At 55.9% G+C, this 14,936-nt stretch overlaps 1 protein-coding gene across 2 annotated transcripts in view; it reads left to right on the top strand.

The window, feature by feature from the left end:
• The first annotated feature begins 4,064 nt into the window (after positions 1 to 4,064).
• Positions 4,065 to 14,936, top strand: part of KDM5B (lysine demethylase 5B) — an 80,727-nt gene continuing 69,855 nt past the window's right edge. The window contains exon 1 of one of the 2 annotated variants that reach the window (XM_055319013.1): positions 4,065 to 4,336. In XM_055319013.1, the coding sequence (XP_055174988.1) occupies positions 4,148 to 4,336 (189 nt within the window). In that variant the 5' untranslated portion in view covers positions 4,065 to 4,147. Of the gene's footprint in view, positions 4,352 to 14,936 lie in introns of both variants that reach the window. The other variant, XM_055319012.1, reaches the window with a different exon arrangement.

The raw sequence follows: 14,936 nt of genomic DNA, 5'->3' as shown, positions 1-14,936 counted from the left end.
AGCCGAGACCCTTTGTCATGGGGTGAGTTAATGTGAGAAGACGCCCCCGTAGCTAGGGTAGGGCGGAGTGGAGCAAAGCAGCCCCCCAGTAGAGACTAGTCCAGTAGAGGACGAGGGGCTGCTGGTTCCAGGGAAAGGGGCAGCGCAGGGGATGGAGGAAGATGGGTTTACCCCAGCGCTGGGCCCCCAGCCCCCACATGCTCATCCACTGTGAGGTCTTCTCGCGCTTCACCTGGGCAGCCAGGTCCTCCTCCTCTCCATCCTCAGCCAGCGGGAGCCACAGACCCTCCAGGCCACTTCCCCTTCCCTTCAGTGGAGATTCGTGGAGCCTCTACCACGTGCCTGGTGCCGGGCTGGAGACCGTCCTCCTCCCCTCCGGCGGCTTCCAGTCTGGAGGAGAGCCAGGTAGAGGCCAAGACCCGGCGGGAAAGACACATTCTAAGTTAGGGGACAGCTGTCCCGGGTCGCGGTGGGGTACACGGGATACATGGCACAGGGTGGCCAGAGGCCGCAGCTCCTCTCGAGGTGCCGGGGTCTGTGGGGGTCCGCAGGGGACGCTGACACCAGACATTCCGGGACACCCAGAGAGCTGGGAGAGGGCGGAGGGCCTGAGGCAGACGTGGAAACGTTGAGGAAAGGCCAGTCCGCCGGGGCAGTTGGGGGAAAAGAGCAAAGGAGAGGATCCGCGGGGCTGGGAAGGGAAGGGTGCTGTTGGAAGGGGCGCAGACGCCGGAGGTCGGGGCGGAAGGCGGACACCCCCGCCCCGGAAAGTGGTGGGCGGCGGCGGCCTGGAGGGTGCAGGGTGGAGGGGTGGACGGTGGAGGGTGGCGGAGGGCGGGGGTGGGGTGGGGGGTGGAGGCGCGGATGGAGGGTGGAGGGATGGAGGAGTGGGGGGTGGGGGGGCGGACGGGGGTGGATGGTGGAGGATGGAGGGGCGGGGGGCAAAGGGGAGGTGGATGGTGGGCGGTGAAGGGTGGAGGGTGGAGGGGCGGGGGGGGGTGGATGGTGGGCGGTGAAGGGTGGAGGGTGGAGGGGCGGGGGGGGTGGATGGTGGGCGGTGAAGGGCGGGGGTGGAGGGTGGAGGGGCGGGGGGGGGTGGATGGTGGACGGTGAAGGGCGGGGCTGGAGAGGCGGAGGGGCGGGGGGTGGAGAGCTGCCCCTACACGTGCGCTACGTGCTGCGCGGGCCGCCGCCCCCTCCCGGGCTGCAGGGGAGCCGGGCGGGCCCCTCGTCGGCGGGCCGGGTCCCCAGCAGCCCGGCGGCGGGAGGCGGGGTGGGGCCGGGGCCGGGGCCGGGGCCGGGGGGAGGAGAGAGTCGCTCCCCGTTTGCCAGCCGGGAGCGCGGGCGTCCCACGGAGGCGAGGAAGGGCCGCGGGGGCCGCGGGGGCCGCGGGCGGCGGGCCTGGGGGCCCTGGGAGGCTGGGAGCGGCCGCGCCGGAGGAGGACGGACGGGACCGCGATCCGGGGCTGCGCGGCCCGGGCGGGCTGGGGCCGGGGGCCCGGGTGGGGCGGAGTGTCGTCCGGAGGCAGGAGGGGTTCCTGGAGACGTGGCACTCGGCGCAGGGCTCGGTTCCGCTCCGGCCGCCCGGGCTCCGAGCCCGTGTCCCGGGGAGGCCGGGCCGGACCGGTCGGGGCGCCGCCGCCCGGGCCTCCGGGAGCTCCGGCCCCGGGACCTCCGAGCGGGGGTTGCCCAGGTCCGGCCTCCGGGGCGCCGGGCCAGCCGCGGACGAGACAATGCGGCCCGGGCCCCGCCCCCCGCGGCTGACGCGCCCCGGCCGCGGCCAATCAGCGCCCGCGCCCAGGCTCTTTAAAAAAAGAAGGGCCGGCCGCGGTGTGGCTGTCAGCTGGGCGGGATCCCTCCGCGCATGTAAACACACATCATAAAGGGCACGGGCAGCGGCTGCCGCGCGGCGGGGGAGCGGCCGCCCCCCGCGCCCCCGCCGGCGCCCCCCGCGCCCCCGCCGGCGCCCCCCGCCGTCCGGCGGGCCCGCGGGGAGCAGGGCGGCGGCGGCCGGAGCCGGGCCCCGCGAGCTCGGCGGCGAGGGGCACTACCGGAAGTGGAGGGAGCCCGCGGGCTGCGAGCGCGAGGGCTCCCGGGGCCCCGCCGCGGCTCGTCCTTCCCCGCGCGTCGGCGGAGCGTCCGGCGCCACGGCCCGGGGGCTGCGGCCTCCCCGGGGACTCGCGGATCCGCGCCGGCGCCCGCGTTGGGTGCGGGGACGGCCCGAGCGCTCCCCCGGGAAGGAGCACATGACAGGAAATCAAACTGCAGCAGGAGCCCCCGGAGCCGCTCGCCCGCGGCCGCGCGCAGCGACCCTCCCCCGGCGCTGCACCTCGAAAAACGCTCCAGTGTCCAGCAAAGTTAAAAGAATTTGGCGGCAGATCCCTCCAGACCTCCCACCCAGGTCTACCGTTGACGTTTCGCCGTAGCTCACTGTGTCCCGAGCGTCCGGGGACCCTGTGCGGGTGGGATGCCAGCCGCCCCTCGGCCCGTCTGCCCTGCAGGGGGAGCCCAGCAGGCCCGGGGAGCTAAGAGGAGGGAGGGGGACCTTCTGCAAGGACCTCTTGAACTCCTTGGGGCCCAGGTACCTGTGGGAGGGGCTTCCTGGAGAGCGGGCCTCTCCCCTCCCCCTCTTTTTAAATTGACTCCTTAAGGGTCAGAGAGACTTCCTTCCTCAAGGTGAACCTGAGGGCAGAGCTAGGACCCTGTTGCCCCAAGCAGCACCTCCATGGGGTGGGCTGGATAAGCGCGACCTTTCTGCGTGTGTTGAGGTCCTACTTGTTGAATGTCCTCTGTCCTCTTCTGGGCAGGACACCAGGCACTCAACCTGCCCCCTCCCTGCCGCCTCCCCAGTGCTCACATCTCTTGGTTACTTCGCTGTGCCTGCATTGCTTGCTCTGCAAAATGGAGAGGATAGCAGTGCCCACCGCACAGGACGGTGTGGACGGACGTTCAACACCAGCGCGGAGAGCATTTGCTTTACACACAGTGAGCATGAGATAATGGCTGTCACTCACAGGCTAAAGAATTAATTCCAGATTCGCATCAACACTGGTGACCTCCAGATCTGTGCCGTCCGGCCTGGCCTGTTAGAGGTTCCCGACGGACCAGACTCAACGCATCCAGAGGGACCACGTTATCTCCCTTCTCTTGCTGATCTCCTGTGTACAAGCTGGGGGATGCCGCAGCGATGCCGCCGGGCCGCAACCACTCCGGCGGCGGACCCTCCAGGCCCGAGTCATCCTGGACACCTTGCTGTCCCTCGCCAACGTGTCGGGGTCCTAACTGATCTCCTACATTTGAGTCCCCCTTCCCGATGGGTCAGCACCGCTGTCCTGACTCCGGCACCCCCTTCTCGTCTACGTTACTTTGTCTTCAGCTTCTCTGGCGCCCACCTCGCTCTTCCTGCGACCCCGGCCCTCCCAGGGACCGTCTCCAGCACTTGTTAGCGGTGCGAACTTGGGCCACCTGCTCCCGACCTGGGCCTCCCCGACTCCTTGTTTGTAAAGCGGGAAGGAGGGGGCCTGCCCCGTGGGGTGGCCGCGCAGACTCGGGGGCGCATCCTGCGGAGCGCTTAGACGCGGTGCCCGGGACGGGCCAGCGCTCGCGGGCCGGCTGGTCACTACCACCCTAACCTTTGTTGTCTCGCCTCCATTTTGTTGGCGTGTTCCAGGCGGTGCCCCCACCTGGAGGACCCTTCCCCGCCCCCCCGCGCCCCTCCCCCCCCGTGCCGAGCGCCGAGCGCCGAGCGCCGAGCGCCGCCCGCCCGTCCCCGGCGTGTCCCCGCGTGTGTGACCTCGGGTCGCGGCGCCTGCCCCGCGTGCGGGCGCGACTCCTCCTCCACCGGCGCGCTAACTTCTGGGGGCAGCGGCCGCGGCCCCAGCGCGCCGGCGAGCGGTGCGGGCGCGCGGCGCCCCGCGGCCCCGCAGCCCCGAGGCCCCGGCCCCGCCCGGTGCGGGGGCGGGGCCGGGCGCGGGGGGGCGGGCGCGGGGGGGCGGGGGGCGGGGAGGGACTCTTTTTCCTCGCCGTGGCGGCGGAGGCGCACGGCGTGGGGAGCGGCGAGACGTCGTCGGAGGCGGCTGGAAAAGCCCAAGGTGCTGCCGTTGCGAGTACCAGTGGGACCCGCCGCCGCCGGAGCCGCCCCGCGGCGATGGAGCCGGCCGCCGCGCTGCCCCCGGGCCCGCGCCCCGCGCTGCCCCTCGGCGGCCCCGGCCCGCTGGGCGAGTTCCTGCCGCCCCCCGAGTGCCCGGTCTTCGAGCCCAGCTGGGAGGAGTTCGCCGACCCGTTCGCCTTCATCCACAAGATCCGGCCCATCGCCGAGCAGACGGGGATCTGTAAGGTGCGGCCGCCGCCGGTGAGTCACGCCGGCGCCCCGGAGCCCGCTCGCGGCCCGGGCGGGGAGCGAGGACGCGCGGCCGGGGAGGCCCGGGGCGCGGGGGCGGGGGCCGCGGCAAGTTCGGGGCTGCCCCGGGGTCGGCGTCGAGGCGCGGGCGGGGGCCGGGGCTCCTCCCGGGCGCTTCGGCGGGGCCGCCCCGCGGGCCCGGGAGGACGGGAGGGCGGCCCGGCCCGGGGGTGGGGGTTCGGGTTCGGTTCCGGGCGGCGCGGCGCGGCGCGCTTCCTGCCGGGGGCGGCGGCGGGCGGCGGGCGGCGGGAGGGGCGAGGGGCGGCGCGGCTCGGCGGGCCGGGGCTCGCCTCCCCCGGGTGCGGGGGTGCGCGCCGGGTGGGGGTGGGGGACTCGCGAGTTGTCGTGCGCGGACGAAAGTTTTCAATATGGCGGCGGGAGCCCCTGGTCCTTTGTGTGGCGGCGGCGGCGGCCCGGAGCGGCCCTCACCTGGGCGCCCCACCCTGCAGGCGGGGGCGCCCCCTGCCCCCCGGGCCCCGGCCTCCTGGGTCCCCCGGGCCGCGCCGCCGCAGGGGGCGCCCCGCGCTGCCGGGGGCGGGGGGGCCGCGGGGCGGGCGCCGAGCGCTGCTGCGGGGGCCGTAAGTGTGCGGGGGGCGCCGGGGGGGCGGGGGGCCGGCGCCGCGCGGGGGGGCCCGGCTGGGGGGCGGCGGACGTGTCGGGCCCGAGGCCCGGGGGCCGCCCGCGCCCGAGGCCGAGGTGCGCCCCGCCGGAGCCGCGAGCGGGCGCGGGCGCGGGGGCTGCGAGCGCGGAGTCCTCGCTAACGGCTCCAACCGGCGCCGGCCTCCCGCCCCGCCCCCACCCGGAACTGGGCGCGCGCCGACGCCCCCGCCCCCCGCCCACCTGGCGGCCCCGCCGAGCCGGAGCCTGCGGCCGGGCGGGCGCCGCTGGGGCTGCCGTCGGAGACCCCCCCCCCCCCCGCCCCCGCCCCGGCCCGGCTCGCCCTTTGTAGTGACACTTCGGTGGCGGGGGTCCTGCTGTGTCCCGCCTCCTTTCTCCCCCAAATTAAACGCAGGCTCCCTGCCTTGGTTGTCCTCCGACAAGTTTGAAGACGGAGATGAGATCCGAGCCTCGGAAGACGACTGGCCCGCGCGTCCGGGGGAAACGTTTGGAAATAGCCCGGTCTGTCTCCCGAGGCCGCTGAGGTGGCCGAGGTGGCTGCCGAGGTGGCTGAGGTGGATGAGGTGGCCGAGGAGGGTGAGGCGGCGGGCAGGTAGCTGAGGAGGATGAGGTGGATGAGGTGGATGAGGTGGGTGAGGTGGGTGAGGTGGGTGAGATGGATGAGGTGGATGAGGCGACCCAGGTGGCTGAGGTAGCTGAGGTGGATGAGGCGGTTGAGGAGGCTGAGGTGGCCGAGGAGGGTGAGGAGGCTGAGGTGGCCGAGGAGGGTGAGGAGGGTGAGGCGGGGAGGTAGCTGAGGTGGATGAGGTAGCCGAGGTGCATGAGGTGGATGAGGCGGGCGAGGAGGCCGAGGAGGGTGAGGCGGCGGGGAGGTAGCTGAGGTAGCTGAGGTGGATGAGGTGGATGAGGCGGGCGAGGAGGCCGAGGAGGCCGAGGAGGGTGAGGAGGGTGAGGAGGGTGAGGCGGGGAGGTAGCTGAGGTGGATGAGGTGGCGGAGGTAGCCAAGGTGCATGAGGTGGATGAGGCGACCCAGGCGGCTGAGGTAGCTGAGGTGGATGAGGCGGGCGAGGAGGCCGAGGAGGCCGAGGAGGGTGAGGAGGGTGAGGCGGGGAGGTAGCTGAGGTGGATGAGGCGGCTGAGGTGGCCGAGGTAGCCGAGGTAGCTGAGGTGGATGAGGCGGTGAGGAGGCCGCGCCGAGCTGGCCTTTCAGTCTTGCCGCGTAGCTGGGCCTGTGCCCCGCCGGGAAGGCGCCCCGAGTGTGCCGAGCACCCACAGTCCTGTGCGTTGACGGGGTTCCGGGCTGGTCCCCGCAGCGCGCGTGGCCGGGGGCGTCCTCCGGGCTGGCCTCGCGGCGGGAGGAGCCCGGGGCGCCGTCCTCGGCCTGCCCCCTGCAGCCACACGCACGCCGGCCACCATGTTGTGAGGCGGGCAGGGCGTCGAGGCGGGTGAGGGGGCGCCGGGAGGCCGCGCTGGAGACCCTCGTGCCCCGCCGGGGCTCCCGTCGTCCTTTGCGTGGCGAACTCTGCCGCCCGGGAAGCGCCCGTCGGGAAGCGCCCGTCGGAAGGAGCGCAGAAGGGATCTTCCCAGAAGTTGGAGCCCGGGAAGCGCCCGTTGGGTCAAGGGTCGGGACAAGGGTCGGGACGGACGGAAAGGTCTTTGTCCTTGGGGCCGCCCGGGTCCCGCCTCACGAGGCTGTGGCAAGTGGCCGCAGACCCCAGGGCCCGCGAACTCCGCCGTCCGGCCTGCGGCGCCCGCGCTGCTCGGCGACTTGTGTGCGTGACGTTCGGAGACGTTCGGAGGCGGCGGCGCCTGGGCGAGCGGGCCGGGCCGGGCCGGGCCGGGCCGAGCCGGGCCGGGCCGGGGAGGAGCCCACGCGCTTGCGCCCGCCCTCATCTCGGTATCTTTGCTTAGTGGTGTCTACACCCTCGCGTCCGTGGCTGCTCCCCGTGAGGCTCCCAGGGAACTCTCGTCCCGCTGAAAACTTGGGCTTCACGGAAATTTGGGAGCATCTAGTGAGGTAAATGCGGTGAAGGGAGCACGCTCAAAGACTTGGGTCCTGAATCGAAAGTTTAAAGAGGAACATGAACGTTTTTCAGATTACATCAAGTATGCAGGACAACCAGATTTATTTCCTGGGCTTTAAAAAAAAATTTCTTTTTTTTTTTTTTTTACTTACAATTAGTCCGACTTCTGGTTTTGCTGCCTTTAAATGTACATGCTCATTTCCTCCTTGATGTGCTTAGATGTCTTTTTAAGGACAAATTTTCCATCTTGGTTTGTGGTATTTGGAAATGATTAATATTAGGAGTGTGACCATTAGGCAAAAAGTAGTTGGCTGCTCGGGGAATACTTTTTTGGGTCTCTCAAGTTTGATTGGAATATACTTGATGGCTTTAGTAACTTTCTTTGTTGCCCTCAAACGTCTGACATTTGGCCATAGATAGGCAGATTCCACATATTTCTTCTTTGCCAGGGTCCAAAAATAAGAGATTTGAATCAAACCCCAGATGGCACAGTAAACACATTTCTTCGGCTTTAACTTCCTGTGGGTCATTATTTTGATCCCTTCATCTTTATAGCCAAAGCGAAAAACTTTGAAGTGTTTTAACACAGTCAGCGTCTTTGAGTGCGCCTGCGGGTTCTACCATTAGGAGCAGGGAGGAGCTTAACTACGCGTCTTTGTCTGGTTAGAGGCCTTAATGATCTAGAGCTCCTTTACTCCCCTCCCAGCCTATCAATCTCCCTAATTTTAGGTTTGATTGGCTTTGACCTAACCCTCTCTGTTGTTTTCCCGGTTCTTTGGTGTCCTGGAGTTTTTCTCTTGATTGTGATTCTTTAGTCACCTTAGGCCTCTTAACATTTGGAGAAAAAGGCTTATCAGTAGAAACTTCTTTGAGCAAAAGAGAAACTTACAATTACTTTAAAAAGATAACAGCTTTAGGGAGACCTGGGTGGCTCAGTGGTTGAGCATCCGCCTTGGGCTCAGGTTGTGACCCAGGGTCCCGAGATGGAGTCCCTGCAGGGGGAGCCTGCTTCTCCCTCTGCCTCTGCCTCTGTGCCTCCCCCCCCCCCCCGTGTGTCTCTCATGAATAAATAAATAAAATATTACAAAAAATAAATAACAGCTTTACTAAAATGTAACCCGTGTACCATATAACTCATGGATTTAAAATGTTATCAGTAGTAGTTTTAAGTAGTTTCAGGGCTGTAAAACCATCGCCAATGTTAGAACCAATCACAAATGTTAGAACATTTTCATCACACTTAAAAGAAACCCTGTTGTGCTCACTTATAGTTGCCTTTTTTTTTTCTTTTAAAGATTTTATTTATTCATTAGAGACACACACACAGAGGGAGGCAGAGACACAGCGAGAGAAGCAGGCTCCATGCAGCGAGCCCAATGCGGGACTCCATCCCAGGACCCCAGGATCATGCCCTGGGCCGAAGGCAGGCGCTAAACCACTGCGCCACCCAGGGATCCCCTATAACTGCCTTTTTTTTTTTTTTTTGATTTTTATTTATTTATGATAGTCACACACACACACACACAGAAAGAGGCAGAGACACAGGCAGAGGGAGAAGCAGGCTCCATGCACCAGGAGCCCGACGTGGGATTCGATCCCGGGTCTCCAGGATCGCTCCCTGGGCCAAAGGCAGGCGCCAAACTGCTGCGCCACCCAGGGATCCCTATAACTGCCTTTTAAGACAAATTTAGAACCATACTACTCAGAAGAAAAACTTTTTTTCTCACTTAGGAGGCTGAATTAAGTCCTATAGGTGTAGCTTGAAAGTGTCTGTCTTAAAGTAAAAACAAACTCTGTTTGTTATTAGTCTTTGAATGGGTGTTTAGCTGAATTTGACTTTGCCGGTGGTAAATGGTAAATTGGTCACTCTAGGAGCCATGAACCTCTCCACCTAGTTGTTAACTTTTAGTGAACTAATCAACAAAATTAATAGACTTTTAGGATATAATGTGAGTGATAGTGCAAAAAGGTGAGGCAGATCAGCTTAAGATTCATACCACCACCCCCCTCCCAAGAAAAATTTCCCTACCAGAGATTACAGGATTTGTTTTTAAACAGGCAACCTAAACCTCTTTAAAGAACAAAACAAATTGAGAATTGCCTTTGAAAAGTATTAGTGTTGTGTTAAAGTTGGGGTTTATATTCTTTCATTATTGAGATACACTGATAAAAAAAATTAGGGGAAATTTATTAGCTCTCAACTTCAATCTTTGTCTCAAAGGTCCTTAATTTTCTTTCTGATGTGTTGGCCTAAATTTAAGAGTATTTCTGTTTGATCAGCAGAACTCATTTATTTGCTTAATTTGGGGGACGACAACAAAGTTTAGGATGTTTAGGGTACTTTAGTAGGCAGCTAGAAATCTTCCAGTGAGGTAATTTTCTTTTAGAAAGAAAAAAAAAGGGATCCCTGGGTGGCGCAGCGGTTTAGCGCCTGCCTTTGGCCCAGGGCGCGATCCTGGAGACCTGGGATCGAATTCCACGTCGGGCTCCCGGTGCATGGAGCCTGCTTCTCCCTCTGCCTGTGTCTCTGCCCCTCTCTCTCTCTCTCTCTCTCTCTCTCTCTCTCTCTGACTATCATAAATAAATAAAAATTAAAAAAAAAAGAAAAAAGTTCATTGTAAACTATTGGATAAAAAAAATTGAATCTGGTTTATGTGCTATAAATGGGATCTTTTTCTAGACTTTTGTAACTTCTTGTCTTAATTGGACTACATTAAAGGTTGACTATAGAGGAGGATAAAGGGAGAACTCATACCCCCCTCCACTGCATGAAAGTGCTAATTAGGTTCATAGATTTAGGTTCTAGGAAACTTACTCGTGCACCTCTTTCCAGAGGACGCGTATAGGTTTAAAAAACCAGGAACCTGGAAAATCCTTGCTTTCCTCCTTATACAGACCTTTCAGCTTGAGTTGTGTTGAGTTGGTGGTGTGATTTTTCCTTGCTAAGAGATTTAGATATTCTCTGGAGATTATGCTAATATACCTGTTTTAAATGCAGAACAATCTCAAAAAAAAAAGTGGAATAAATGTTGGGAATTGAAGAGTTGTCTGTACTTTTCCTTTCTGAAATTTTAAGTTTGGGTCATTGGAGGAGGAATCACCAGAGGCAAACTGATGAGTCCCTTTGGAGTAAGTGGGTGGGTAGAGTAGTTCTTTGGGAATGCCGTATCACTTGGGCTCCTCAAATTTTGCTTTATATTAAAGTTTGAGAAATTTCTTTTTTTTTTTTAATTTTTTTTTAAATTTTTATTTATTTATGATAGTCACATAGAATGAGAGAGAGAGGCAGAGACACAGGCAGAGGGAGAAGCAGGCTCCATGCACCGGGAGCCCGACGTGGGACTCGATCCCGGGTCTCCAGGATCGCGCCCTGGGCCAAAGGCAGGCGCCAAACCGCTGCGCCACCCAGGGATCCCTAAAGTTTGAGAAATTTCTAACTGGGATTTAAAATCTGATTTGTGAGAAGCTTTTTTGAAACCCGAGAATTGTATGCAGCATAGCAAGGACTTATTAACTGCTGTGTCTTAGCATGGGATTAAAGAGAAAAATTAAATGAGATGCTACCTTTGTACACCTCCAAAGATTCTTCCAAAAATGCTGCTTTTTCTGTCATTAACTATTAGATGATTTCTATGGTGAATGTGCTTTTTATAACCCCCAAGTTTATGAACCAGACTAATGAGGAAAAGCTGCCGCCAGGGCAGTGAGACATCTCTGTTCCATAATTGTGTGATGTTTGGAACAAAGATGTGGAATTTGACTAAATGCATTCTTATAAGTTCTCCCCCCACCCCTTTTTAAAACATTCAGATCTTTCATTGGAGACCGCTTCTCAAAGTACCATTGCCTTACAACTTTAGGCTGGGCCTAGAGTCATCCCATCTGTATATCTTTTTTTGTTGTTTTTTTCTTTTTTCATCATATGAACTTTCTTTCTGGATGTAAAGTTTAGTTACTTTTCCAGAGCTGTCACTTCCAGTGTGTAAAGTAAGATCTTTTTATTATGATAAAATAGCTTATTCAGTTGAGCATCTGCCTTTGGCTCAGGTGGTCCTGGGATGGAGCTGCACATCAGACTCCCTGCTTAGCAGGGGAGTCAGCTTCTCCCTCACTCTCCGTTCCCTCTGTCGCCTCCGCCCCTCTCATGTGTTCTCTCTCTCACACTCTCAAATAAATGAAATCTTAAAAAAAAATTTTTTTTTTATTATGAAGATACTCAGACACAAAAGCATAGGGAATGTAGTAGTCCCTTAGCTATTTTCCTGGATATAGAAAAACAGATAGCAGATTAGCAGCACTGGGATTGAGAATAAGCTAGTGACCTTCAGTTATAAAGAAAATTTCGCTTAGCTTTCGTCCTATTCAGGTTGTGAGTGAGCTTTGAGCAGTTAGGAATGAGGTTTCTAGCCTTTAGTGAATGATGGTCACTTTGCTCAATTAGAATGGGGACTGTATTTCTCAAAAAAAACCGTTTTTTAAGGATTTTATTTTTAAGTAATCTCTCTATCCAACACAGGACTTGAACCCACAACCTGAAGATAAGACTTGCATGTTCCACCGACTGAGCCAGCCAGGCACCCTTGTATTTCTCAATTTTAATCAGTGGCTTTGTTAATTTATTACACATTTCTTGGAACCTGTGCAGAAATTTGACCTTCAGGCCAACTCCTGGCATCCAGAAGTTTGGTGGTGGTGGTTGGAGGGCATTCTTCTGCAAGCATCTTTCCATTGTCTCTGTCCATTTCCCTGTCTGCCAGGATATCTCAACTGTTTTCTCCCTTGGTGGTGGTATAGCTACTTCATTGTAACATGGCTTGGGACAGGCATGCTAATATTTGCACCAATTACAATTACTATAGGGGAGAAGAATCTGAAATTTCATTCGGAAAAGGAGTTTTAAGGAAATGAGAAAAAAGGGTCTAATGAGTTGTTGGTTAGGTTGTTAGGTTCATTTTTCTGTGAAGAGTGGTAGTTTGGCCTTAGCCTTGATGGTGCAGTTTCTGCAACAGGAGAATTGTTGTTAAACATTTCTGTGGTTTCAAAAGTTTAAAGGGAACAGTTTAAAAATCAGGTCATTTAAAAATATTTTGTGTCAATAACTCCTTAAAATCTAATTGCTTTCCCCACCAAAATAATAACTTAATTTCTTAGATAGGAAACTAGTTAAACAAGGCCAAGCAGATCACATATGAATGGTTTTTTAGGACTTGATAATACCATTTAACTTGGTAATGTGTTATCTTACAATAGATGTAAAATTTAGAGAACATTGTACATAGGTAAAAATAAGTTTAATCAAGGGGAGTGGATGTAGATTATTTTTTAAAAGTCTGTTGGGATCCCTGGGTGGCGCAGCGGTTTAGTGCCTGCCTTTGGCCCAGGGCGCGATCCTGGAGACCCGGGATCGAATCCCACGTCGGGCTCCCGGTACATGGAGCCTGCTTCTCCCTCTGCCTGTGTCTCTGCCTCTCTCTCTCTCTGTGTGACTATCATAAATAATAAATAAATAAAAAATAAATAAATAAAAATAAATAAATAAAAAAAAAAAAAAGTCTGTTTATTCTTTTAAAGATTTTATTGGGGGGGGGGGGAGAGGGAGAGATATCACTAGCGGCAGGAGGGGCAGAGGGAGAGAGAGAAGCAGACTCCTTCCTGAGCAGGGAGCCCATTGTGGGGCTCGATCCTGGGACTCTGAGACCATGACCTGAACTGAAGGCAGACACTTAATGGACTAAGCCACTCAGGCGCCCCTAGAGTCTGTTTCTTTATTATGCAAGAGGAGGAGTAGGGTGTTTCTAGATTTTAGGAAATGAGTGGGTAGAGTCTTGAGTCTAATTCTGTCACGACCTTGGACAATGTCATTTTTCTCCAATGTATGCCTTCTCATCTGCTTTAAGGGGATCCAACACTGACCTAGGGCTGCTGTCCAGATTAATTAATTGATGGATTGTAAGGAGCTTAAATCCTAAAGCTTTATTTGTTCACTGCTAAGAAGAGTCTGGGGACAGATTTAGCGAGACAGGAGCTAGTGCCAAATATGTATTCCTCCTTTTCCCCTACAGTGAAGGGATTTTTAAAAAGTGAAACTTGAAGAGTCAAAAGTTCAGCATCAAAACTACAATGTAGAGACTGTAATTCTTCTGTTGGCCTACATGAAGCTTGTTTATTCCTGGATATTTTTAAAAATAAGTGAGATTAAAAAATTAGTGAGATTCAAATCTTTTTTCAAGTACAGCTATTACAAACTATTTCAGAAAATTTACAGGTGCATGTGTTATGTGTGTCTTGTGTAGTGTGCCTGTTCAGGGAGGAGTTTGTATTAGGTGAGCTTTGTGTTAAGAAATGTTTAAAATTATTTAAGTTTCTCTAGTATGTGATGGCTGTGATGCTGTTGAAGCCCTGCAAATGGAAGACCTCATATCTTACCTAACAATTTAAATAATCCCAATTCTTGCTAGGTAGGAAATTCAGTCAGTAGGTTGTGTCTTTAATATTCCACGACTATTTTTCTTCTAAAGTGGGGAGAAAGGTAAAAAGGTGGCAGGGAAAATGTTTATTTTGATTCTCAGCACAGAACCTGAGCTTTAGTAAACAATTAGGCAGATTTAAGAAAAATAATAAAGCTAATGAGAACTTCCATACAGACCTGGATTTCCCGTTTTTTTCGGAATATATCTTGTTATTGGACCTCATAACATTACCTCTTAAGTGGACCCATATATACTGTGTTTCTTTTTTTTTTTTTTTAATTTATTTACGATAGTCATACAGAGAGAGAGGCAGAGACACAGGCAGAGGGAGAAGCAGGCTCCATGCACCAGGAGCCCGACGTGGGATTCGATCTCGGGTCTCCAGGATCGCACCCTGGGCCAAAGGCAGGCGCCAAACCGCTGCGCCACCCAGGGATCCCTATACTGTGTTTTTTTTGTTTTTGTTTTTTTTTTTTTAGGAGAGACCGCACAAGCATAGGTGGGGCAGAAGGAAAGGGAGGGAAAATCTCAAGGAGACTCTGTGCTGAGCTTGGGGCCCACTGTGGGGCTCAATCCTGCCAACCCTGAGATCATGACCTAAGCCAAAACCAAGAAGAGTTGGAGGCTTAACCCACTGTGCCAACCATGTGCCCCTGGTTTTCTTGTTTTTATCTTGAATCAAGCAGTTTATTCAGTATTACTTTCTAGATGTTTATATACATTGAAGAGTTTTTAATATAAATTTTAAGTCTTTAACTGTTGAGTATTTTAGTTGGGAGCATGCATGTAGCCTAAGATTTCTCTTTTGAGGTATACTCCTTAAGTGGCCTTAGGCAGATTTTTGTGCATTCCTGTGCTAATTCTTGCCATCTCATTGGCTTGACCAGATTGTAATGTTCAGAGAACTGTGTTGAGCACTTGGTTGGAACTTTTATTAAGCACATATTCCTATGTGGCATACATATGCCAGACTACAGATACTGAAATGTTCCATTTTACTCTAATCTCATAACTCGCGAAACAAAGAACAAATCCCTATCAAACCCACATAATTACAAGGTCTTTAAGGCAAGATCCTCCCAATTTTCTTTGTGGTTGTACCAACTCATCATTTGGTGATATTTAAACCAGATGGTAACGTCTCATCTTTGCCAGTCTTTAACTTGGAGGAAAGAGATGGGGAAAGCGGGATCTCTTAGGATTTGTATTATGGTATCTTTATTTGTGAGACAGGGTGAGGGAGTGGAGATGAGAGGTCTACAAGGAGTCTTTGGAGTGTAACTTCCATTTTGTAAAATTTCAAGTATTCCAGGCTTTTTCTTCTCCTAGAGAGGCTCTTCTCCGGTAGTAATGATGTATTTTGGATAAATTGAGAATAGCCACCAGATTTTCCAGTAGGAAGCTGGCTTCAGGGATTTGTGTAGG

Source organism: Nyctereutes procyonoides, unplaced genomic scaffold (genome assembly GCF_905146905.1).
Source record: "Nyctereutes procyonoides isolate TBG_1078 unplaced genomic scaffold, NYPRO_anot_genome, whole genome shotgun sequence".
Taxonomy (NCBI): Eukaryota; Metazoa; Chordata; class Mammalia; order Carnivora; family Canidae; genus Nyctereutes; species Nyctereutes procyonoides.
Note: the sequence above shows the minus strand (reverse complement) of the source record. Positions and strands in the feature narration are given on the sequence as shown.